We start from the raw sequence: 24,942 nt of genomic DNA, 5'->3' as shown, positions 1-24,942 counted from the left end.
TCATTCGCCTATGCGTGTATGTGGAATTTTTTACTGATGTGGCATACACATAGATATATATAGTAAAAAAAAAAAACATTCAACAATTAAATGCTAAAATTTAATAAAGAAGATTTTTTAAAAAAAAATTAATTGTTTTTCTTACCTTACCCCATCCCCTACCAGGTACCCCACCCCCACCCCCTCACCCCTCAAAATGTTTAAAAAGTTTTTCTCCGACTCCTTCCCCCCCAAAAAAAAGTACGCTTAAAATAAAATATATTTTTTTCTTATCCTACCCCTCTCCCCTCCAAAAAAAAAAAAAAAGTTTAAAATAATTTTTGTTTTTTGGGGTGCGTGGGTAGTGGGTGTCAGGCTAAGGGTACTGGGTAGATGATGGGGTGGGGTGATAAAAAAAAATGAAGTTCTTTTATCTTCTTAAATTGCTAAATTCCTAACATTTAATTATTTAAATGTTCTTTAAATATTTTTTCTATTACACATATTTATGTGTACGCCACGTCAGTAGAAATTTTTACATATATATACATGTGGCATAAGTGGGGTGTTTTTAAATTCACTTAATCAACTAAATGAGTGTTTTAAGACTGTCAATAGTTGGGGGACTAAAGTAATAATTCACGTCAAGTTTAGAAGTGCTTTCAATACTTATTTGATTGATTATTTGAATAATCACTTAAGACTTGCTTTATGATGATTCTTGATCTACAATCTAAGTGCGACTTGGTTAGTATATCAGGACAATTCATTATTTTATTAATTGACTAATTTAGCTTAATGATCTTTCAAACTTGTATTAGACTACATTTTTGAGATCCGTCAATCGATTAATTATGGATTGATTACCTTGAAATAGCAAGTCAATTCCCTAAATGGTCACCAAGTTTAGGGAGTTGCCTTGAAATATCATTTATGTTTCATTTAGGACCAAAATATCACTCAATTATCACTATTTTCCTCCAAATATACTTGACACTTCAAAAGCCTCACTCTCTCCTAATTGGCATGACATGTCATTAAGAATTTTTGTTAAATAATAGACTAATTTAATTCATCAAACTCATTTAACTAAAATAATGATCGTATTTTTTTTTTTAAAGAATATTAGTTTATTAAGAATAAATTTTCATACTTAATAATCTTTTATCATAATTAAATTTTTTATTTTTTTATGTTGTGAAGAATAATTTTTTAAAACTTACCATAATGTCATCAATTTTGAATAACTATGAGAAAATATATTCAAAAAATATTGATGTATAAATCACTTATGAATGTCAACTTACATCAATGAATCATATATTATATAATGGATCAATAATATTGAAGGTCTATTAACTATTAAAAAATAATTAATTGGGTGCTTTGAAATCCATATATACTTACAATATCTTTCTTTGAAAAGAAAATAGAAAGCGAATAGTATTTATATTAGAAAATAAAATTTTGATCTTTATTTATCAACATATTAATCTCATATAATATGTATATTATTGAATTAAAATAGGCAATTCAATTAATTATTACTTGTATTTCATGAATTTGGGATGATATAAGAATATATATTGATGTTTAATTGTATGAGAAGTTAAAATATAATATAATATAGAATAAAAATTTAAATTAAAAAAAGTTAAATAATAGTTTTCTCTTTCTTACCAACTTTTTTGTCAACCTTACAAATTTATTTGAATATTTTTATGAAAAAAATTGCTTAAATTTTTTGAATAATTTACTTAGGAATTTGAAGGAAAATAGTGATAGTTGAGTGATATTTTGGTCCTAAATGAAACATAAATGATATTTCAAGGCAATTCCCTCAACTTTGGTGACCATTTAGGGAATTGACTCGAAATAGCATTAGCAGAATGCTTGTTTTTGTTTAAATCAATTGCAATTCTTTTCCCTTTTGCGTCCTACTGCCATTCCGACTATTTCATTAAGGGTGTATTTGGTATAAAGAAAATTATTTTTCAATTATTCCATGATTGATTGGTCAAATATTTTGAGAAACATTATTTCTAGGAAAACAAGTTTCCTAGATAGAGAAGCTTGATTTTAGTCTAGAATTAACTACACTAGCTTCATTTTTACCCTCATATTATTTGCCTAAATTACATAGAAATGTTGCCTTTAGTTTAAAGAACATTAATTTAAAAGACAAACCAATTTTCTAGAAAATTTATAAATCTCTCTAAACAGAAAATGTTATACGTAGTGGGAATGATGATCGTGCAGATCACAACAAGGATACCAACATTGTTAATAAGCCAGCTAAAAGGCATATAATAATTAAATAAAAGAGTAATTCTGGTATGTCAAAGAATAATATCCTCTAAATTACAAACAAATAAATATAAGAATGGTTAACATAATATCTCAAATCACAACAAAGATGTATATGCATGATTAAGATAAATGTGGAGAAAGATTCCTAAAATTGTATATCCTTAAAAATAATACTTAAGCTATTGAGGATTATGGCAGCTAAGTTGGTGAGCTCCCATCTTCCTCTATTTAGGTACAAGGTTTGAACTCTCCAAAACATGCAACGATGACTTCGTTTTCAGGCCTTGTACACACCGTTCGTCACATGATGAGAGTTGGCCATGCCCAAAGTCGTTATCTTAACCGGAAGGCGGGGATACAAAAGGCAGGACTAATAACTAGAGTGAAGTCGTAACAAGATAGCCGTATAGGAAGGTGCGGGTGGACCACCTCCTTTTCAGAGAGAGCTAATGCTTGTTAGATATTTTGATTTGACACTGCTTCATACCCCAAAAAGAAGAAGGGAGATACGTCTTACATTCACTTCTCTTCGTAAAAATTAATTTTAAAAAAATTGTAGTGTATGATATTCTTTATGCAATATTTACTTTTATATCCTTGATTTATTAGTTCTTCTATTTTATTGATTGGACTTGAGAAAGAAACTAATAAATACAATCCAACACTCACATGTTTTCAATCGGATTTAGATGATTTTTTACAAAAGCATATATATTGTTAGGGTAGGTAGATAATTAAATTGAACACAAATGCTAACAGCCCCCTTTGTCAAACGTGTAAACCACACCAGCCGTGCCCTTTTAGAAATCGCCTGATAACTATCGCCCATGTACGATCCATACTAGATCTGACCAACTACACTCTTATGTTTTCAATCGGATTTTAGATGATTTTATTACAAAAGCGTATATATTATTGGGGTAGGTAGATAGTTAAATTGAACACAAACGCTAACAACCCCTCTTTGTCAAACATGTAAACCACATCAGACGTGCCCTTTTACCAATCGCCCCACAACTATCGTCCATTTACCTCCTTTGTCAAACATGTAAACCACACCAGACATACCCTTTTACCAATCACCCCATAACTATCGTCCATATACTATCTATACTAGATCTAACCAACTACCCATCCAAATACCCGTACAATAAAAAAAAATAAGAGCAATTCAAAGAGAATCTAGGTACATTTTTGAAAACTTCACTTGCTATTCCAAATTACTCTCATTCCTCACTTTTACTCTTCTCTCACTGCTGCACTTCTCTACACCGTCATTTCTCCGCCACTTCAGCTACCTCACAACTCTGCAAACTTCAGCTACTCACCAGATTCAGAATTGGGATAGGCGTTCTAAGGTAATATTTTCCACTTTTCACCTCTTTGAAAAATGAAACTACCTCACCTCTTTGGATATTCTCATCTGAATCTTCATAGAGCTGATAATTTTGTACAAATTACTGGTTGTATTTACTAGGTAAGTTTGGTTTTTTTGGCTATTTGTATAGATGCATGGATGAATAATTAGGTTAATTTTGTTATCGAAATTATCAAATTCATCATGTATTTTGTGGTGGAATTAGGTTTATTTTGTTAGACAGTTCATTCAGCTGGATTGAGGGTATATCAGGACAATTGCTTTCTTAGAAGGAAGGCCTCATTCAAGAATTGTTTTTGATCCAATCCACAAGAATCAATAGAAAAGACAAATCCCTTATGATACACCATATTTGGCTTGGTTATTGATAAAGTGAATAGAAGGAAGAAGAAGGGTTGGATCCGCTCTTAAAGAAAACGTTCCGGGGGAAAGAGTCAGAAGTATGGTAATTTTCATGGTTTAGCTGTCTATGTTGGTATTTGCCAAATAATGAACTGAAATACTCAAATCTCTTGAGTGACTTCATTTTGCCAGAAATTTTGTTTAATAAGGATGTAGTAGTGGAGGTAGAATTAGTAGAGGCAACAAATTATTGAGTCTTTTTCCTAGATATCTTGCACCTTTTCAAATCCATTGATTGTTAAATACTATCGAATCAGTTATTACTTGATTCTCTTTTTTTTTGTTTTCTATTCATGGACTTAATATGATATTTGTGTACAAGTCGAGGTCTTACAAGCTTCTAGGTTGTAGTTAACCACATCACATTATGCCTTTTATTCAGTTGTATGGTGTTTCGTATATTCAAGAAGAGATAAATGCATTACGATCAAATTCATGTCTAAACTAATTAAAATATTTTCATTGTGCTTGGGAATGATATCTAGTGGCAGTGAGGAGGTTAGAAGAAGATGGGGAACAGAGATATAATGAGTTTGTAGTTGAGATTTAGGAAATTGAAAAGGTTAAGCATCCTAATGTTGTGAGGTTAAAAACTTATTATTAGGCTCTTGATGAGAAGCTTCTGATTAGTGATTTAATTTCTAATGGCAACTTGGCATCTGCTCTTCACGTGAGCTTTTCATTATAGTAAAATAACTTCACTTTTGTTTGTCTAGTAGATATTAACTGTTCAAAGAATCATTAACGCATTCATATTTTAGACATTTGGGGTATACTATATTCTTACCATAAGTAGCATTATACACTGATGGATGTTTCGTACTTTTCAAATTGATGTGTGCAAAGTGTAATTCATTTGTCTCACCAATCGCAGATAAAAGGACTTTGTGACTGGAACTGTTTCTCATTTTAATTTACTGGATTGGTATTGTTTTATTGGGAAAATAGACTAAGACTGATTTTTAGAGTCGCCACTTAATTTTTAAGAAAAATCAAGATAACTATTCTTTTCAAAAGACTAAAACAGATATCTAATGAAAAAACTAAAAGGGATTGGGGGTTCATATTAGCATTTCGGAAAGGGTTTGAAAGCACCCGAAATGCCCGCTAATATGCGGTTATCCGATAATTAATTTATTTGGCTAAAAGTGGATTAACTTGAGCGTACATGACTAAGTTACGAAAATAAACAGTTTGAAACTTGAAATTATTCTTTAAGGGAAAGGAAAGTTTTATAAGGGCATTTACTTAAGTGAAATATAATAAATATTAAGGTCAATTAAAAAATGAGTTTTGTTTTAATTTCAACTCAAAACGGCTTTCTTTTAGGGAGTTGAATTTTTTAGAATCTTAAGATTAATTTTAACAAATAAAACATATAGTAGCAATTGAATAGATAAGGAAAGGAAGTTTGGGCCCAAGTCTGGATCTGTCCACCTGGGTCAGTTCTTGGACCTATTTTTTGTTTTGGGCGTTTGACCCAATTTTTGCTTGTTTTTCTTTTTGTACCTGTCCTAAACTAAACTTTGAAATTTACTTCTTTGGGCCTTAGGCCCATCTTCCACCTGTCCTAAGTTCTAACCAGATAATAGTAAGTGACATGACAAGGGCTTAGGCCCAAAAATAATAAAATACAACTTTTGAAATTTGGGCTTTTTGGCCCCATTTCTGCTGCACTTATACACCGTATACAACTGTTGTATTTCGCTGTATCACATTGTATATCAGCGTACTCCTGTTCTTTTTTATTTAACTTTGAAACTTGTTTTCGGCATCAACAAAGTTGACTCGGGAAGGAACATGGAGACCAAAGTGGACTCGAATTGATATCACATGCAAGGAGAAAAAAAAATAATAAAGATTAGAAGAGAATATGTAACAACACACCATTAGCGAATAAAATAACACATTGAATCTGAGTGCCAAACACAAATATCCTAAATTGTCACTTTATGCAAGAGGAACCTAAACCTCCCAACATAGTCTAACCTTAAGACACAATAATTGTACAGAACTAAGACTGAATGAACATGAATAATACGCTAATGGAAGTAAGCTGTTTAAGAGACAAAATTGAAATCAAAATATGCTATCATGATCATTTAATGCCACCTTAATGCTTGTCACAGTAAACAAAACACCATGCAAATTCTGAAAATTTAAGTAAAACCCACACAATTCAAGGAACTTTTCAAAAAGAATAGAACCCTTCCGTATAAAAATCTATCAGATAATGCTACTGATTTCTAGCGTGTGACCAGATCATTTCATAGACACAATGGTCCTAACCATTTTTTAAAAATAATAATAAAAGATATTCACACAATAATACCCCATCAGACTGCAAACAATATTGCCACAATAGGAAACACATGCGATATTTGTATGAAATTGTAACCTTGAGCATTTAACAAATGATAGGGGAATCATCTAAACAACATATTCCATCATGACAAACACAATTAAAAAAAAAACAAATAGAAACTCAAAAATAAAAAAAATAAAAAAATGGGCAGCTCGTGATCCCAAACAAATAGCCGACCGAAAATCACATACAATAACTCGGAATGTGATTTAATTTAAGCTAAACATTAATATTAAACATTAACAAGATGGATTCGGAATCAAAGGTTAATACCATAAGTGAAGACGAGATCATAATCGGATCCATGAAACTAAAATAGGCTTAAACAACTTCCTTTATGTTCATAGCAAAATGGTGCACAAACTAGGAGGAAATAAACAAATCAAGATAACATTCAACTACCGAAACTTTAGAAATCTAACAAGAACAAGTTATAAAATAACACAGAGACAATCATTAAGCTGATTTAGATGTTGAAAACTAAAACACCATTAAAGACACTTAAATATAGACATGGAACAGCAGAGAACCAAATAAACCAATATTAAGAAGAACAATCACCTCTTTCCGGGCAGTGACTGGGAACAGGACGAGCAAAACAACGACCTTCACCACACCGAGACCCAAACACGAGCAGCAAATCAGAATATTTGGGTAGAGATATCAAAACTCAAACACCAAAATTAAGTTTTTTTTTTTGTTTCCCTTGATGTATTTTGTATATATTTTAGTTATGTTTCCTTAAGCTATTAGGAGCATTTTTGTTCTAAAAAAAAAAATTCCAACCCCAAAACCCTCTTTTCCTCTACAATGAATAAGGGGAATATATAGAAGAAACTAAGGTTCGGAAAAAGGGGGAAAGAGCTGATTTTCGGGTTCAAAGAGCCCATTTCGAAATTCAAAAATCCTTTCACCATTAAGGATAAACATCCTTTTCTGAAATTTTTGCCCCATTCCGAAAAAGGAAAGGGGAGAAAACGCATGCCCCTGCTGCTACTGTGATTGTACAAACTGAAAAGGACGTCTAAAGAAGAAGACAAAGAAAAACAGTGTTGACTGGCTATGCGTATTGCACCGATTCACGCGTCTCTTCATGCCGTGATGATTTTCGTGAACTCGCTTATGTTCATCCTCGCATGAGTCGTGTACATGTGTTGTTTGGAATTGTCATCGACGTCTCTGAGCTGCTGCGTCGGTGCTGAAGATAAAGAAGAAGAAGAAACGTGGGTCTAGGGTTGGGTCTGGAAAAGGGCTGTTGGAACATTGTATTGTTGTTAATGGGTATTTGGTATGTTGGGCTGGGAATTTTGATAAGTTGGGCTACTGTACGTATTGTTGGCTGGGAAATAAAATGGAATGAGGAAAAACGGATAGATGGGCTGAGTAGATTGAAAATATGGGCTGATTGTTGGATTTTGAGAAAAGGCCCAAAATTTGGTCCTTAAAAAATAAATAAGCTAGAATTGAATTTAGACTTTGGCCATACGAATCTAAATTATAGCCAAATGTAGTCAAACTTAGTTGATTAGGAGAAGTTAGACTAGTAATTAAATAAGACAAATCAATATTAATTAATTAACGAGCTACTTAATCTTAACGAAATAAAATAATTAACTCAATTATAAACTAATTAATTTAACAATATAAACAACTAAATTACTAAATATTTAAATAAAGCTAAAATCCTTTTGAGACAATTTTCGAACATTCATAAAATATACTAATTAGACACATAATTATATAATAATTAACTTAATTATAAACTAATTAACTCGAAATATAAGCTATTAATTAATTTAAACTAAATAGCCAAATATTTAAATAAAACTAAAATCTTTTTTGAGACAATTTTCGAACATTCATAAAATATACTAATTAGACACATAATTATATAAAAATTAACTTAATTATAAACTAATTAACTCGAAATATAAGCTATTAATTAATTTAAACTAAATAGCCAAATATTTAAATAAAACTAAAATCTTTTTTGAGACAATTTTCGAACATTCATAAAATATACTAATTAGACACATAATTATATAAAAATTAACTTAATTATAAACTAATTAACTCGAAATATAAGCTATTAATTAATTTAAACCAAATAGCCAAATATTTAAATAAAACTAAAATCCTTTTGAGACAATTTTTGAACATTCATAAAATATACTAATTACATACATAATTATATAAAACATATATATATATTATTTAAAAATCATAAAAATGACAAACTATTTAAGATAACTCACAAACTATTTTATTTTTATAAAATTAATTCTTCTAAATCGTTTTAAAACTAGAGAAGCTCGAAAATTAATTTCTATCGTGGAGGGCCAAAATTGGGTGTCAACAGGTATTATACTTATTGATCACTCTTTTGAGAAGTGGAAATATAGTACAAGACTTTTGGTATTAGGTTAGTTAGGAGTTTGGGATGTTGTAGTATTTATTCACTAGTATAACTGTTTAATATATGCTTGATGATGAAATATTGACTATTAGTTGTTGTGTGTTCCTTTATGATTTTGAATAGCAATTATTCACATTCCATCTAGTGATAATTTTATCTTGAATGTGTCTCATGTGTTTGCAATCTTTGAGTGAAGGAGGATTGTTTGCGACTTAATACTACGCTTAGTATTTAAGCCTGATTGTATCAGCTGATAATAGTCTTTTATAATGTATCACGTATGAAAAGTTCTCTGCACAAAGAGTAAATCAATAACCTAACATTTTTTGGTCAAACTATCCACATATTATTAATAAAAAAATCAGAAAATAAGGTCCTCTCGTTACATCATTCTTACAACCCTTTCATAAATCAAATACATATAATCAATAAAACTACCCCATCCTCCTATGTTTTCCACTACTTTGTGCCTATACATCGTCTCTTTGTAATATATCTTCAATCCACCCTTTATCTTTACATGTATGTTTCCTATACAGTATCTCTATGATTCTGTATTTAGCATCCATCTTTATTAGCTTCAGTACTTTTGTAAGGATAGGGACACTTTTTTTCCAGAGCGCCTCATTGCGTGCCATCTAAATATGGTATACTGTTGTTGCCAAGATTGACCATATAAAAGCTTTACTTATCTTACCTCTGGCCTTTCTTGCACATCTCCTCCACATGTCCTGTATTTCTTCAATATGCACTGTGACCTGCATCCATTGTAGTACACCCCTTACCCCTTAGACACCGTTGCGAGTAGTCACATTGAAAAACTTGTGTTCTCTCGTTTCTGGTTTGCTTCCGCATAGGATACATGTATCCTCTTCACACACACCAAACAAGCAAGTCGTGCTTGTATGAGGAGTCTATTGTGCATCATGACCCAACAAATAAAGCTATGCTTTGGTACATTTACATTATTCCATACCCCTCTCCATCTAGGCTAGTGTTCACCTGCTCCCCTATTGGTACCTACTTTGAATTGTATATTTCCCAGCTGCTGTTAGCCATCCATTTTTCACATATTCAGGAGAAAACTCCTTCAGTGCGCACACTCTTTTCCAATACAAACAACTATCAATTGGAGGCCTATATTGCCACCACTTCTTCCCCTTGAGGTAGATGTGATTGATCCATTTAACCCATAGATTGTTTGTTTTTCTCGCAATATTCCATACATAGTTTGCTACAACAACTTCATTCCACATCATATATTCAATGATACCCAATCCTCCCTCCTTCCTTGGTCTGCATACTAGGTCACATGCTATTAGTGGGGCTTTGTTTATGTGCTCCTGACCACTCCATAAGAAGTTTCGACAAATATTTTTTATCTGCTTTAGTACTTTCCTCGGTAATAAGAAAGTAGTGGCCAGTAGGAATGTATGTGTAGAAGAATAGAGTTCACCAGTTGTACCCTCCCAACATATGATAGGTTTTTGGATCCCCATGATTTTATTCTACAAGACATCTTGTCAATCAACACTTCACAATCAATTGTTGAGATTTACTTGGAGGCTATTGAAATCCCTAAGTACCTAAATATCATCTTCCCATTTTCATACCAGTCAGCTCACAAAGATCTTCTACTTCCTTATGTACCATATTTGCTGAAAATATGTTTGATTTTGCTTCATTTGTATTTAATCCAGATGACAATGAAATGCCTTCAATCCTCTTAGCATTAACACTATTGATCTGAACGTACCTTTACTAAACATCAACATGTCATCAACAAAGCACAAATGGTTGAGCCTGATTGTTTTGCACTTTTTATGGAATTCAAAACCTTCTAATTCAGTCACCCTTCCCATAATTCTGGTGAATTACTCCATGCAAATCACAAACAACAATAGTGAGATAAGATCTCTTTGTCGCAACCCCCTCTTTCCAATTATGCCTCTATGTATTCCTCCATTAATAGCGATGGAGTATTGTGTAGTTGATAAACATTCCATAAACCATTTGATAATTTTTCTTGGAAAATTCAGCCCATTCATCATCTCTTACACAAACTCCCACTCTACAGAATCATACGCTTTCCTTAAGTCTAACTTTATCAACCAACTCTTGGTAGTGTTCTTCCTATTATATAGCCTTACAAGGTCTTGACATATCAAGATATTCTGCGTAATTGTCTTTCCATTTACAAATGCACTTTGATTCTTTGAAATTAAACTTGGCAACGCTCTTTTCAATTTGTGACACAACATTTTTATATCACTTTGTATATTGTGTTACAACACGCAATTGGTCTAAAATTCCTTACATGGTCAACATGTGTTGATTTAAGGATAATAGTGAGTACTGTGTCATTTACTCCTTTCAACATTTTCCATGTCTGGAAGAATTGTAGCATCCATTCCATCATATCCTTACCAGTCCTCCATGTGTCTTTAAAGAATTTTCTACCATAGCCATCAGGGCCTGGAGATTTGTTCGCTTCAATCTCTCACAATGTTGTTTTTACATCGACCTCTATGAATTCTTGGCTCAATATTTCTCGTTGTTCCATAGTAGCAAGTGCCCCTTTTTTACCACCTCACTGCATACATGTTGTCTCTCCGAAGTCTTTGTCTCTAGCAAGTCTGTGTAGTACTCTATGAATGCCTTCACAATCCCATCTAACTCAGTTTGTTGTTGCCCCATTTTGTCTTTGATTCGAAAGATTCTATTCATATTCCTCCTTGCCTTTAGGACACTATGATAGAACTTTGTATTCATGTCTCCCTTTTTTAGCCATTGGATCTTACTTTTTACTGCCAGAATTGGTCCCTTGCTTCCTTGCATAATTTGTATTCATTATTTGTTGTCACCTCATCCACTTGTATTCTAAGGTCCCTAGGGTCTGTTTGAAGTTTTGCTTGACTCTGTACTAGCATTTCATACGCTTGATCAACCTGTTTTTAAACTTCATTGAATCTCTCATTGTTTAACATATTGAGAACTCTTCGGAGCCTGTTCAATTTACCAAGCAACTAGTACATCTTTCTTCCAGGTATGTCAATTCTCTAGCTCTCAGCTACTATGGCTCGGAATTCCGGTAATAAACTTCATATGTTAAAGTATCTGAATCTTTATTTTACTTGGTTGCCTTTTCCCAATGAATGATTGTCAGGCAATGGTCATGTAATCATTCTGCTATGAAATGAGCCCCTACAGCAGGAACTTGCAGTTGCCATACAACATTAATGAGAATTCAATCTATCTTGTTAAATACTCTATCAACCCCATGTTGTTTGTTAGTCCATGTATAGAAGGACCCATTTGATCTCATATCTTGTAGGCCACCAATGTTCAACACAACTCTTGAAGACTCTTGTCTAACTATTGTCACTTTATTTCCCACCCTTTCTCCGTTGTTCAACACACAATTGAAATATCACTGTCCATTACCCTTTTATCTGATTATAGATATTTTCAATGTCTCGCCATAGATTTTCCCATATGGCTTGGTCATTAAATTCATAAACCAGTGTTGCATCAAACTTCTTCCCAGTTCCTCTATGTATTACCTCACTGTGTATTAGTTGAGGTGTGATTAATGTCACATTTACTATGTATATGTCAGGTTTCCAGACAAGGCAGATCCTCCCCCCTACATGAGTTTTTAAATTTGTTGTAAACGACCATTCTTTACAAAGGTTCTAAGTTGCTTTAATAGCTTTTGCCCTCTTAAACTTTGTCTCCAGGAGTCCAAATAGACTGACCTTGTGAGTATGCATAAATAAATGCACTTCTCTCTGTCTATCAGCCCTATTCAGACCCCTTACGTTCCAAAAACCAAGTTTGTCCATTGGGGATAGGGTTTCCCCTTTCCCTTGATTATACAGAACATGAGCTGTTACTTCATTTCTCATGGATAATGACATGTTCCCCTGTGTTCCATTCACTTCCTCTTCATCATCATCCTTCTTATTTCCTACTTTTGGATCCTGTTGTAGTCTAGCAAATGTGTTTCTTGTATTGGTGGTATTCCTTCTCTGCTGCTGGAATTGTACTCTCTTATTTTCCACTGTTTTTGCTTTGATATTTGTTGGTGCTTGATTGCCTATCTGTTGCTCTTTGTTCACTTCAGTATTCCTTATTTCCTCCTTCAACTGCCTTCTGCATTCACCTAATTCATGCCCAAAATTCCTACATCTTGAGCATAGAACTAGTTTCCATTCATATTCTACTTTTTTGCTTCATAATCTTTCTTTGTTCATTTTCAAACATCACCTCCGATGGATATGTATTATTCAATGACATTCCACCAATACTCGAGCAAACATCAATTTCTCCCTTTGCGTAGTAGCATTATCAACCTTTAGTGGTTGCCCAACCAAACTTGCAATTTTTGTTAGTGTAGCTTTTCCCCAATAATTTGCTTCTAATCCTGGAATTTTGATTCACAATGGAACCTTGTCTTCTATCTCTTTCATCACCTCGATATCTGATTTCCACTGTTTTATCACAATTGGCTTTCTGTCAAACATAATGGCTGCCTCTCTTACAACTGCATCTCTTTCCTCACTCTCTAAGAATCTTACCATGAAGACCTCTCTATTCACTTGAGCTATTTTCTCAATCTCTCAATTTTTTCAGATTCTCTTAAAGAACCCCTCCATGATCACTTGCGGTAGGTTTGATCCTAACACATAACATATAGTTGATGTTCTTCAGTACTCAATATCCCCCTGCACGTCTTCTATTGTTATTTTCACAATTACATTCATTCCTTCGACATCTGACAAGTTAATCCCTTTTTTTGTCGGTGACCCCACAATCTGACTCCTAGTATTGGGTCTAAGGTTAGGGCTTTTACATGTCATCTAACTACTTGCATCGATTGTTGCCTCCAAATAGTCCTCCACCTTGTCATCCCATGACCTCCTTGATTTCTGCTCAGATACTGGTGTATTTCCTGCCATTTGAGTTCACATTGTTCCCTGGCCTGGGATCAGATCAAGTGGTACAATCCCTTGTATTACATTCATATTCTTCTTCTTTGCATCACCTATCTGGGGAACCCTCTGATTTTGCGGCTCTTGTAACCCCCATGGTTCATCAATCCTTTTCCCCTATTTTTTTTAGTTGCTTGCCATTTCAGCTATAGCTGAGAGGAGACCATTTTAGAGAGAGAAAATGTTGCTTTGCATTCAAACTAGCCTAACATTTTCTATCCATTTCAATGGATAGTTTAAGTACATCGTAGTATATTAATATAACGATCTAGCTAAAGTCAATGTGCATACTTTAACATTTACTGCAGATAAATAATTAAATATTGACATTATATGAAACCTCAAAGTGTTAGTGTAAATGTGTATTTAATTTTAACAAGCCTTTTGGTTTGAATTGACCGACAATATTAAAAAGGCTAGAAAGCTGAAAAGTCGGAAGGTAATAGTGATAAAAAGGAGTGGAGTTTGGACTCAAAGCTCAAAAGCAGAAGTGAAGAAGAAGAGAAGTAATGAAGATGTCTCAGTTCTTCAAGATCACCTTATCTCCTCATGACTCTAAAGTAATAAAATTCATATGCAATGCTTTTTCCCTTTCTACTTTTGGTTTCTTTGAAATAGATAGACTTTATTTTTAAAGCTTGATAATTTCTATTTGTTTTCTTCTCGTACAACACATCCCAAATGAATTTTAATCAAATATGGGGCTAGTCTACGAGATGTTGTGTTCCTTGAGGTCCCACTGGCGCAATATGGAAAGTAAAATTGCAGAACTCTAATGGCACCAGATGGCTCAAAGAGGGATGGAACTAGTTTAAGGAATACTATTCAATTACTTCCCGTTATCCTTTACTCTTTTAATATAATGGAAACTCTCATTTCTCTGTCTTCATATTTAATTTAAGTGCTTTCGAGATCAAATATCTTTCTCCACAAATTGAACATATAGTGGGCAATAGGGGTGTTCATGGTTCGGTTTGGATCGGTTATTGGTTAAAACCAAAACCAAACCAAAATTAATCGGTTTTTAAATTTCTAAAACCAAACCAAACCAAATCAAAAAAATAACCGTCAGTTTGGTTATTGTTGGTTTGGTTCGATTTGGTTCAATTTTTTCGGTTATTTCGGTTTGAAAGTATATACTTTGTTGAGGGCATATGCATCTCGATAGACACAAATACATAGTACATAAACAATCCATAGAAAAATTATTGTGAATTTAATTAAGCAATACTAGTCATAAAACAATTGAAAGAGGATTAAAAAAACTCATTAAGTTGTTAGAAGACTTATTTCTAAAAACAGAAAGAAATTTATATATGTAGTGGAAAATCAATACTAGCAGTCTAGCAGAGTTGTCTTGGATAGATATATAACATTGAATTTTGCATGATGTGGGCTTATGGCAACTAAGTATTTTTCCTAATAAACCAAAAAAAAAAAAATATGTGCTCCAAACTGATCAATTATCATCTTCTTTAGCTTAGCTTGAGCTCTAAATTACTCAATGCTCAAAGTAGTGTCCGGATATTCTGGAAAAAAAGAATACACTATATTAGGTAATATTTACTAACATGAATATGATCTAACTTTTTTTTTCTTTTGAAAAGACAATAAGAATAAGTAAAAAGTTCTATTATGGATCAAATTTTAAGAGCCAAAATAAATTAGAAGAAAGAATTAATAAGCTGTAAAGTAGTACTTTTTGCAACTATTTCAAGTTTTTGAAATCAAATTTTCATAACCAATAAAAGAAATGGGAAGAGATAACTAGAAGTTGTAAATTAATACATTTTTCAACTATTTCAAGATTTTGTATTTCTTATAAAAGATCTTCAATCTTGCATTCTGTAGATGCTGAACGTAACCATTGTTGACTACAAACAAGAGCTTCAATCGTCTTTGGTGATAATGAACTTCGATAACAATCAAGAATGCGACCACCAGTGCTAAAAACAAATTCTGAAGCAACAGTAGGTGTAGGAATAGCAAGTATATCTCTTGCAATTCTAGAGACTATTGGATATCTTTCAGATGAAGCTTTCCACCAAGTTAAAATATTAAAATCCTTAATCTTCTCAACATCGTCCTCCAAATACTTGTCAAGATCAGATTTATCATCAACATTATTATTTTCTTTTTCAAGAAATTTCTCCCATTGAGATTGCCACACATCAGAAGTATCCATTGCACTAACTTCACTCACTGCATTAGTCTGATCTTCAAAGTATCCGTTACTTTGGTAGATTTACTACATCCCTCCACAAAATTATAATAATTCTTAAAAATAAACTTCACATACTTCATTTTGAAACGAGGATCCAACACAACGGCAACCAACAACAACATATTCATATCATCAAAATCACCCCAATATTTATCAAACTTACCTTTCATCTTCTTAGCCATACCAGTCAAAAGAGAATCATCACACTTTGAATAATTGACAATTATGCTTTGAAGATTAAAAAGCTCATGACAGAAAGTATTTGAAGTAACATGTAAAGTACTCGAAAATTTCAAAGTGGTTTGATAGAAAATCTCCAGAAACTTGAGAAATACATTCACATCTCTCCAGTCTTCTGAAGATGGATGCTCTATCTTTCCACCTGAGTCAAGACAATATTTAAAGTACTTATGATCATCAATATACATTCTTGAAAATGGCTTTTCAAATTTGACAGCAGTATTTAACATCAAATATGTAGAGTTCCACCTCGTCTCAACGTCCAAACTCAAAAGTCCACGAGTATTTAGTTTAACCTTTTCAACATATGACTTGAAAGAAGTAGTTCTTGCACAAGAAGACTTAACATATTTCACAGCATTTCTTACCCGGGAAATAGACTTATTTTGTTCACTCAATCCTTCTTTCACAATCAAGTTTAGAATATGGGCATTGCACCTAACATGTAAAAAAATATTTTCCATGATAACACCTTTCCAATCACTAATTCTCCCTTTTAAGTGTGTGATTGCTGCATCATTAGCTGTTGCATTATCAAGTGTTACTGTAAGTAGATTTTCTATTCCCCAATCTAACAAACAAGATTCAATAGCTTTTGCAATAGTCTCACCTTTGTGATCTGGAGTTTGAAAAAAATTCAGTATCTTTTTTTGCAACTTCCACTCATCATCAATCCAATGGGCAGTAATGACCATATACGTAAAATTTTGGAGTGAAGTCCATGTGTCACTAGTAATACAAACACGCTGACCTTTAACAAGTCTTTTAAGCTTTTGTTTTTCATCTTGATAAATTTTTAAGCATTGTCTAGCAACAATAATACGAGATGACTACTCATAATTTGGCAAAATAAGCGATATTAGTCTCTTAAATCCTTCACCCTCAATGACTCTAAATGGTTGTTCATCGATTATAATAAACTCGGCAATTTCCCTCTTGACTTCGGTGACATTATAAACAACCTTCTCCAAATCTACTGTTCCCCCTCTTTTAATAGGTTTAAGAGTTCTTTGCTTTTTATCAAAAGACTTGAAAGGGTATTTTGTACACTTAGTAAGTAAATGTCCCCAAAGATTAGAAGTCCCATTCTTACTAGTCCATTTAAAGTCTTTGAAACAGTACTTACATTTTGCCTTCACTTCACCCACTTTACTAATAATCTCTGAAAAATGATCTCAAACTTCAGAGGTTTTTCTACCACTTCCCTCAATGTCCAGAGTTGTTCTTTTCTGTTTCTTCGGAGGATTGTTCAAAGAAGAAGTTTCTGAAAAATTACCTTTTGCTTGAGTTTTATCCGTTGTAGAATTTTTTACTTGAGGTTGAACTTCCAAATCTTCCAAATCTTCAACCTCTACTGGTCGTTTCATCTGAAATTCATATAGAAAAAAGAAATATAAAAAAATCTCAATTTTGAAGTCATGCTCTCTAGATTAAAATTAGTTAAAATCAAGAAAAAATATAATATAGAAAATTACCTTCAATCTTCACTTTTTCCTTGTATTTGAAGTTGAGAACTTAAGAAGTTGGAGAAGAAAATGTCAGTAAGACTGAAGAAGATGAAGAGAAGGAGCAGAAGGTTGCTGTGAAATTTTTTTAAAAAGAAAAAAAAGAAGAAAGCTGCGTATACTTTTTGCAAAAAACTGCACTGTGAATTTGTGATGTAGGGTAGGTAAAAATTACTTAAATAGTAATTTTTGATGGAGTTAGAATTAGGGTTTTAATAGTTGGGCTGAAATTTAAGTGTTGGGCTTGAAAAAAATGATAAAGTTAAAGACTTAAGTTCATTAAAATTTAATAAAATATTTATATTTTATTTATGAATGATATATAAATAATTATAAAATTTATATATATTATTTATCGGTTCGGTTTGGTTATTTTTGCGGATATTTTTTAGTAAAACCAAAATCAAACCAAATAGTATCGGTTTTTCAAAATGTAAAATCAAACCTAACCAAATCCAACCAAATATTGGTTTTTTTTATCGATTTGATTTGAATTGTGTTTCAATTTGGTGTTTTAACCATAACCATGAACAACCCTAGTGAGCAATAAAGGTATTTGGTTTTAATATTTATTCCACTCTTCTTTTCCTTGATATTGTTGGTTCGGTAAAACGACAACATTCCTTTTTATTAGATGGATGACAGTCTTAATTTGTTTCCTCCCTTTTGGCAAGGCACTGCTAGGAAATATTAGTAGTGGATTCCTCAATATCTGAGGTGACAATCACTAATAGACATAATGAAAAGATAACTAATACCATTTTGGATGCATAACATCACAAGTTTCCACTATCAAGTAAGCAACGCAAAGAGGTGAAGCTTGGACAATGGGAAGAATAAAGTAATATTTGATTCTCTATATTGTAAAAGACAAAACCCTGGCCTTCCATCATCCTCTCCAATCAGGGTGAAACTTGAGAAACAAGACATGTTGAGAATATAAAGTATGAAATTAGTTAGTTAGTTGATGATCAGTGAAATTAGTTAGTTAGTTGTGAACAGTAAAGTTAGTTAGAAATTCAGTTAGAGTCAAGTTTGTTAATTAGTGATTTTGTATATATATCTCCACATTGTAATACTTGTTCTTTCTAATTCACATTCAATAAAAGATATTTTTCTCCATGAGTTTTCTCTCTCGATTGCTCTCTCTCTCTCATCAATGAGTTCTCCATTAATGGAGTTTGGGAGCTTACATTGTTGATTTTATCATGGTATCAGAGCACATGGAATTGCTCCTATCTTCTTTCCGCTTCCATTTTATTTTGTGAGCTTCATTTTTCTTTTATGTGAATTTCTGTTTGATCTGGTTGTTTGATCTGGTTATTGTCGACTCGATCTTCGATCTATCAGTTTCGTCTTGTGAATTCTATTTGATCTGGTTGTTTTCAACTTGATTTTCTTCCCAATTTTCAAATCACCATGGTTGATTCTTCAGCTGATTCGATTCCGAGTGCTTCTGCATCTATTGTTAGGGTAGAAATCCCTAGTCCTTTCTACTTGCATCCATCTGAGAATGCGAGTTCATTCCTATTACCTGCAGTTTTCGATGGGACTGGTTACAGATCCTGGAGAAGAGCAGTTCTCAGGGCTTTGTCTGTTAAGAGCAAGACAGGATTCATCAATGGGAAGGTTATGAGACCTGATCCTACTGATCCTAGCTTTCAACAATGGGAAAGGTGTGATGATATGGTCACATCTTGGATCCTGAACTCCTTGTCACCAGATCTGCGTGATAGTCTGCAGTATGTCAACAATGCTCAGGAACTTTGGGGAGAATTAGAAGAAAGATACGATCAAACCAATGGTTGTAAATTGTACCAGCTTCAAAAGGAGATTAATGACCTTGTCCAAGGCACTCTGGATATCACTGGTTACTACACCAAAATGAAAAAACTCTGGGAAGAAATGAGCACTGTCGATATCAGCTCTCAGTGCAATTGTGTGTGCACTTGTGGTGGTAAAACAAAATTGGTTAAAGCTGAACAAGATCGCAGGCTTATACACTTTCTAATGGGTTTAAATGAGATGTATACTGCAGTCCGAGGCAACATTCTCATGATGAATACTCTGCCAAGTATGGCTCAGGCTTTTGCCATCTTGTCCCAAGAAGAGAAGCAAAAGGAAGTAAAACCTCACAACTACACTACCTTGGATTCGACCTCTCTCAATGTTTTTGCCTCGTCTAACAATGTTGCAGGTTCCAAAGGTCCTAAGACCAATTTTAATTCTAATAAGGGAAACACATGAGGTTATGGAAACTCAAACACAAATGTGTTTAGAGGGAATTCCAGCACTAGGAGGTCTTCATTGTTCTGTGATTTCTGCAAGAAAACAGGACACACTAAAGATAGATGTTACAAGCTCCATGGTTATCCCACCAACTCTAAGTTCTCCAAGGGTAAAAGTTCAGCAGCAAATGTGTGTGCTTCTGAAGTTGACAGGAACCAATGTGAAGATGATAATGAACTGAGTAAGCAAATGCCTTTGAATTTGTCTAAAGGCCAGTATGAGCAGCTGCTAAATCTTTTAGGATCTCTACATGCTAATCATGGAACCAACAACTCTGAGAATATGCTAAGTGGAGCTGTGAACCTGGCAGGTATACTAGCTTGTTACTCTTCAATTATTGATATAGGTGATCTCTCTTGTAAATGTGTTAGATTAACTGCTGGTTCCTGGATTATAGACTCAGGAGCATCACATCACATGACCTATAACAAAGCCACACTCACAAATATCAGCACACTGTCATACCCTTTCTTAATTACCTTACCAAATGGTTATAAAGTTAAAGTGACTGAAGTTGGTGATGTTTGTTTAAATCCAGTACTGACTCTGAGGAAAGTAATGTTTGTGCCTAGTTTTAAGTTCAATTTAATCTCAGTTCACTGCCTTACATTGCAACTCAAAGGTGTAGTCAGTTTTAACACTTCTTCTTGTCTATTGCAGGGCCCTTCCCTGAAGAGCCCTCTGGAACTTGGTAGAGCTAAAAATGGTTTATACTTCTTGTGCTCTATATGTCACAACTGTCATACTCTTTCTGCTGGCAGCAAAATGACTCATGTTGCTGCAAAGTTCTTCCCTAGTCATAGCAGTCATTCTCTAGTTAATTGTACTAAAAGTTCAACTGACAATGTATGTCAAGCTTCATCTTCATCATCTACTGTAAAATACACTCCTTATATCAATAAAGAAGTATGTTCAATTTCTAATTCTGCTTCTTGTTCTACTGCTGATTGTTCCCCTGCTGAGACTTATACTGATGAATTCTTATGGCATGCTAGACTAGGCCATGTACCCTTTGTAAAAATGAAAAGCATTTCCACCATACCTATCCATTTTTCCACAAAACAGCCTTTTACTTGTGCTATATGCCCTATGGCCAGGCAAACTAGAATGCCATTTCCTGAGAGCACAACCTCCACCACCAAAGCATTTGAATTGCTTCACATTGATCTATGGGGTCCATACCACATTCCCACTCATGATGGCTACAACTATTTCTTGACCATGGTAGATGACAACACTAGATCAACTTGGACACAATTACTTAGATGCAAAAGCAATGCCTTACAAACTATCAAAGCCTTTAGCTCACTCATAGAGAATCAGTTTCAAACCAAATTAAGAACCATCAGGTCTGACAATGGTTTGGAGTTTATCTCCAATGAAGCTAGCCAGTTTTTCCAAGAACAAGGGATAATACACCAAAGGTCTTGCCCCTACACACCCCAACAAAATAGTGTGGTAGAGAGGAAGCATAATCACCTTCTTGAAACAGCTAGGGCCCTTCTTTTTCAATCTAGATTACCTATGAGGTACTGGGGGGAATGTGTCCTAACAGCTACATACATCATTAACAGATTACCTACCAAACTCTTGAAAAATAAATCCCCATATGAGTTATTATATCACAAACACCCTACATATTCTCACCTTAGAAGTTTTGGTTGTCTATGCTTTCCTACTACTTTAAAAACCCATAAGGACAAGTTTGAGCCACGGGCTACACCACACATATTTGTTGGCTATTCTTTCAATACAAAAGGTTACAAGGTTTTGGATTTAGCTACCAAAAGAATTCATGTGTCTAGGGATGTTGTTTTCCATGAATCCATCTTTCCCTTTGTAGTTGCTCCTGTTAGCTCCAGTTTTGCTTCTGTTTTGAATTTACTTGTTAATCATTCTACCAACTTACCTAGTATGTCTAGCACAATCAACATTTTTGATACTGATGATTTACTGGATACAAACACATCACATCAAGTCACAGATAACCAAGTAACCATTAACACTGCAGCCCCAAACATCACCACTGCACCATCCATACCTGCACCTATTTCATCATGTGATGCTCTACATGCCCCTAGAAGAACGACTAGGTCCCTTCATACCCCCACTTATCTAAAAGACTACAACTACACTTTACCTAACCTACACTCTTCTACCTCTGTTGCATCAAGCTCACACCCACACCACTCTCTCACCTCTTTTGCCACTAACCATGATAGTATTTGCTTCACTTCTTTTTGTCCTGATAGCCAGCAGTTGGTTGAAAACATTACACATGACTGAGAACCTTGTTCATATGAAGAGGCAATCTTGTCTCTTGCCTGGCAGAAGGCAATGACACAAGAGTTTGAGGCATTATATGCCAACAATACTTGGGAATTGGTACCTCTGCCCAAAGGGAAGAAATCCATTGGTTGTAGGTGGGTGTATAAGATCAAACACAAGGCAGATGGGAGTGTGGAAAGATTCAAGGCAAGGCTGGTAGTTAAAGGATACACTCAACAAGCTGGGATAGACTACACTGAGACCTTTTCTCCTATGGTTAAAATGACCACTGTTAGAACTTTGATCACTTTGGCTGTTAAGAAAGGCTGNTGGTACATTTGACATAACTTTAATTTTGAACCACAAGATTTAAAAGTCTTCTTTCTTTTCTTAAACTCCTTTCCAAGTCAAACTAGAACATTCTTTTTGAAACAGAGGGAGTATAATTTTACTGATCAGTAAATTAGAGATGATAAAAGTAGCTTATGAAATTATAATTAATCGAAATTTGAATTAATTATTGACCCACTTATTATTTATTAGTTCATGCTAATTCATCAAATTTGTACGATGTCTAAATAAATTGATCCACGAAAATTTTGTCAAAATATTTTTTTTTTATTTGATATGTTATATTAACAATATATAAAGAAAAAAATTATAAAAGAACAAATAAATTGATGAAAACTTAGTAATAGTTGGACTAGTTGGATTTTGACTCACTTTTTAATCCATTTCAGCTTAAATAACTTTTTTAAAAAAGTCAATAACTCACATATTTATTAACTCAATTAATTCTAATCCACTAAATTCAACCCAGCCGGCGTTTGACACCTATATTGATCACTTTGCATTTTCAAGTGAGTAGTGAAAATAACAAACCAAAAAATAACATCCATTTCGAAATGTAACTTGTTTTTTTCTGTTACAGTTTTATGTAGAAAGACGGGCTATGAATAGTAAGAATTTGAATTCCTACCCCTAAAACATTGTAAATTAAACATAGCGTACTAATATCATAATACGCCCTTTTTGGTGGATAAAATAATAGCCTTAATAAATCATTCACAAAGAGAACCTTCCATAATTTATAAATACAAAATTAGTCATAATAGAATAAGACAATAGAACTTCAAAAAACAATTAAACCACATGTCCCACACCAAAGTCAAAATCCAAAGCGCCGTGCTAACGCGATTAGTACACTATAGTCATATACCAAATATTTCTGTATTTAAATACTCCCATCTCACACCACATTTTCATCATCAATAATTAATCTTCCAATTTAATTAAGTTTCCAAAAAATGTCTCCAAATTCCTCCATGACTGAATCTAGAGATCAAGTTCGCCCTCTAGCACCTGCATCCCACCGTATATACGTAGAAAACGAACAAGGAATTGATTCCACGTCCGTATGTAGTATGGAGTTAGCAAAAAAACAACGTCGTAGAAGGTGCATCAAATGTTGCAGTTGTTGTGGAATCACAACAATAATCATAGTTGTAATCATCATAATTCTTGCATTCACCGTATTCAAGGTGAAAACACCTACTATAAGAATGAACTCAATTAAATTCGATGGGTTGAGTTATCTCACTAGTAGTTCTAATCTACAAACCAATGTGAACATAACGGTCTCTGCAGATATCTCTATCAAAAATCCTAACGCGGTCTCGTTCAAATTTAACCGTGCAACCACTAGCCTGATCTACGATGACAGGGTCATCGTAGAAGTCTTAACGCCATCGGCTAATGCTAGGGCTCGGAGGACGTTCAGGATGATTGTGAATGTCACAGTTATGGCTGACAAATTATCAGGCATTCCTAGGCTAGCAAGTGATTTAAAGGCAGGGGAATTGCCTATGAGTATGTCCACAAGTATTAATGGAAGAGTCAAGATATTGAGTATTAAGAAGAGTGTTGGTATACAAATGAATTGTAGTATGGTAGTTGTTTTACAAACGCAAGATGTTAAGGATATGGATTGCAAAAGGAAAATTTCTCTCTAGCTTCGATTGTGTTACTAATCTTTTGGAATTTAAAAGGAGTGATTTTGATTTGATATATATATTGTGTGTAGGGTATGTTAAAGTAAGCAATATTCAAGTTGGAAGTTACTCTAAATCGAACTTTTGTGACATTACAATTCGAATTATATATGGTACTCCATATTTAGTTGAGATTATTTGTGGTATGTAAAGACTTGTATGGCATAGTTCAATAGTTCTTTAATTTGTTTGAAAGTAATTTGTGTTAAGAGTATAGTGTGGAAGATAATGTAGGGAAAAGGTTATTTTGGTTTACTTTGTACTGGAATTAATTAATCAATTTCGTTTTATTTAGAGAATTACCAAATGGCTTCCATTGTTGTAGACGAATTTCATTTATGTTGCACGAATCTTAATTAGTCGGAGCTTCAATAAAAATAGTGTTCATCGGATGAAAAATTAAAAGAAAAAAATGTATTCATAATTTGATTAAAATTAAGACGCTCAAAGAAATAAATGTAATGTTTTTTTTTTTATGACAAGGGAAATCCGCAACCGCTATCCTTTGGGTGCGCACGGGA

At 33.6% G+C, this 24,942-nt stretch overlaps 3 protein-coding genes across 4 annotated transcripts in view; 1 reads left to right on the top strand and 2 right to left on the bottom strand.

Moving 5' to 3' along the window:
* The window catches only part of LOC125864743 (acyl-coenzyme A oxidase 4, peroxisomal-like), a 1,153,105-nt gene that overhangs the window by 1,021,453 nt on the left and 106,710 nt on the right, over positions 1–24,942 (bottom strand). The window lies entirely within an intron of this gene.
* LOC125864186 (zinc finger BED domain-containing protein RICESLEEPER 1-like) lies at positions 15,664–17,003 on the bottom strand. The gene is made up of 2 exons (XM_049544100.1): positions 16,232–17,003; positions 15,664–16,061 (listed from the first exon to the last, which is right to left on the bottom strand). The coding sequence occupies exons 1-2, from the start codon at positions 17,001–17,003 to the stop codon at positions 15,664–15,666; spliced, it is 1,170 nt and encodes a 389-aa protein (XP_049400057.1).
* Positions 23,678–24,382, top strand: LOC125864185 (uncharacterized). Its single transcript, XM_049544099.1, has one exon. The coding sequence runs from the start codon at positions 23,678–23,680 to the stop codon at positions 24,380–24,382; it is 705 nt and encodes a 234-aa protein (XP_049400056.1).

This window comes from Solanum stenotomum, chromosome 5 (assembly GCF_019186545.1).
Source record: "Solanum stenotomum isolate F172 chromosome 5, ASM1918654v1, whole genome shotgun sequence".
In the NCBI taxonomy this organism is placed as follows: Eukaryota; Viridiplantae; Streptophyta; class Magnoliopsida; order Solanales; family Solanaceae; genus Solanum; species Solanum stenotomum.
This window is presented reverse-complemented; position numbering and strand designations above follow the sequence as displayed.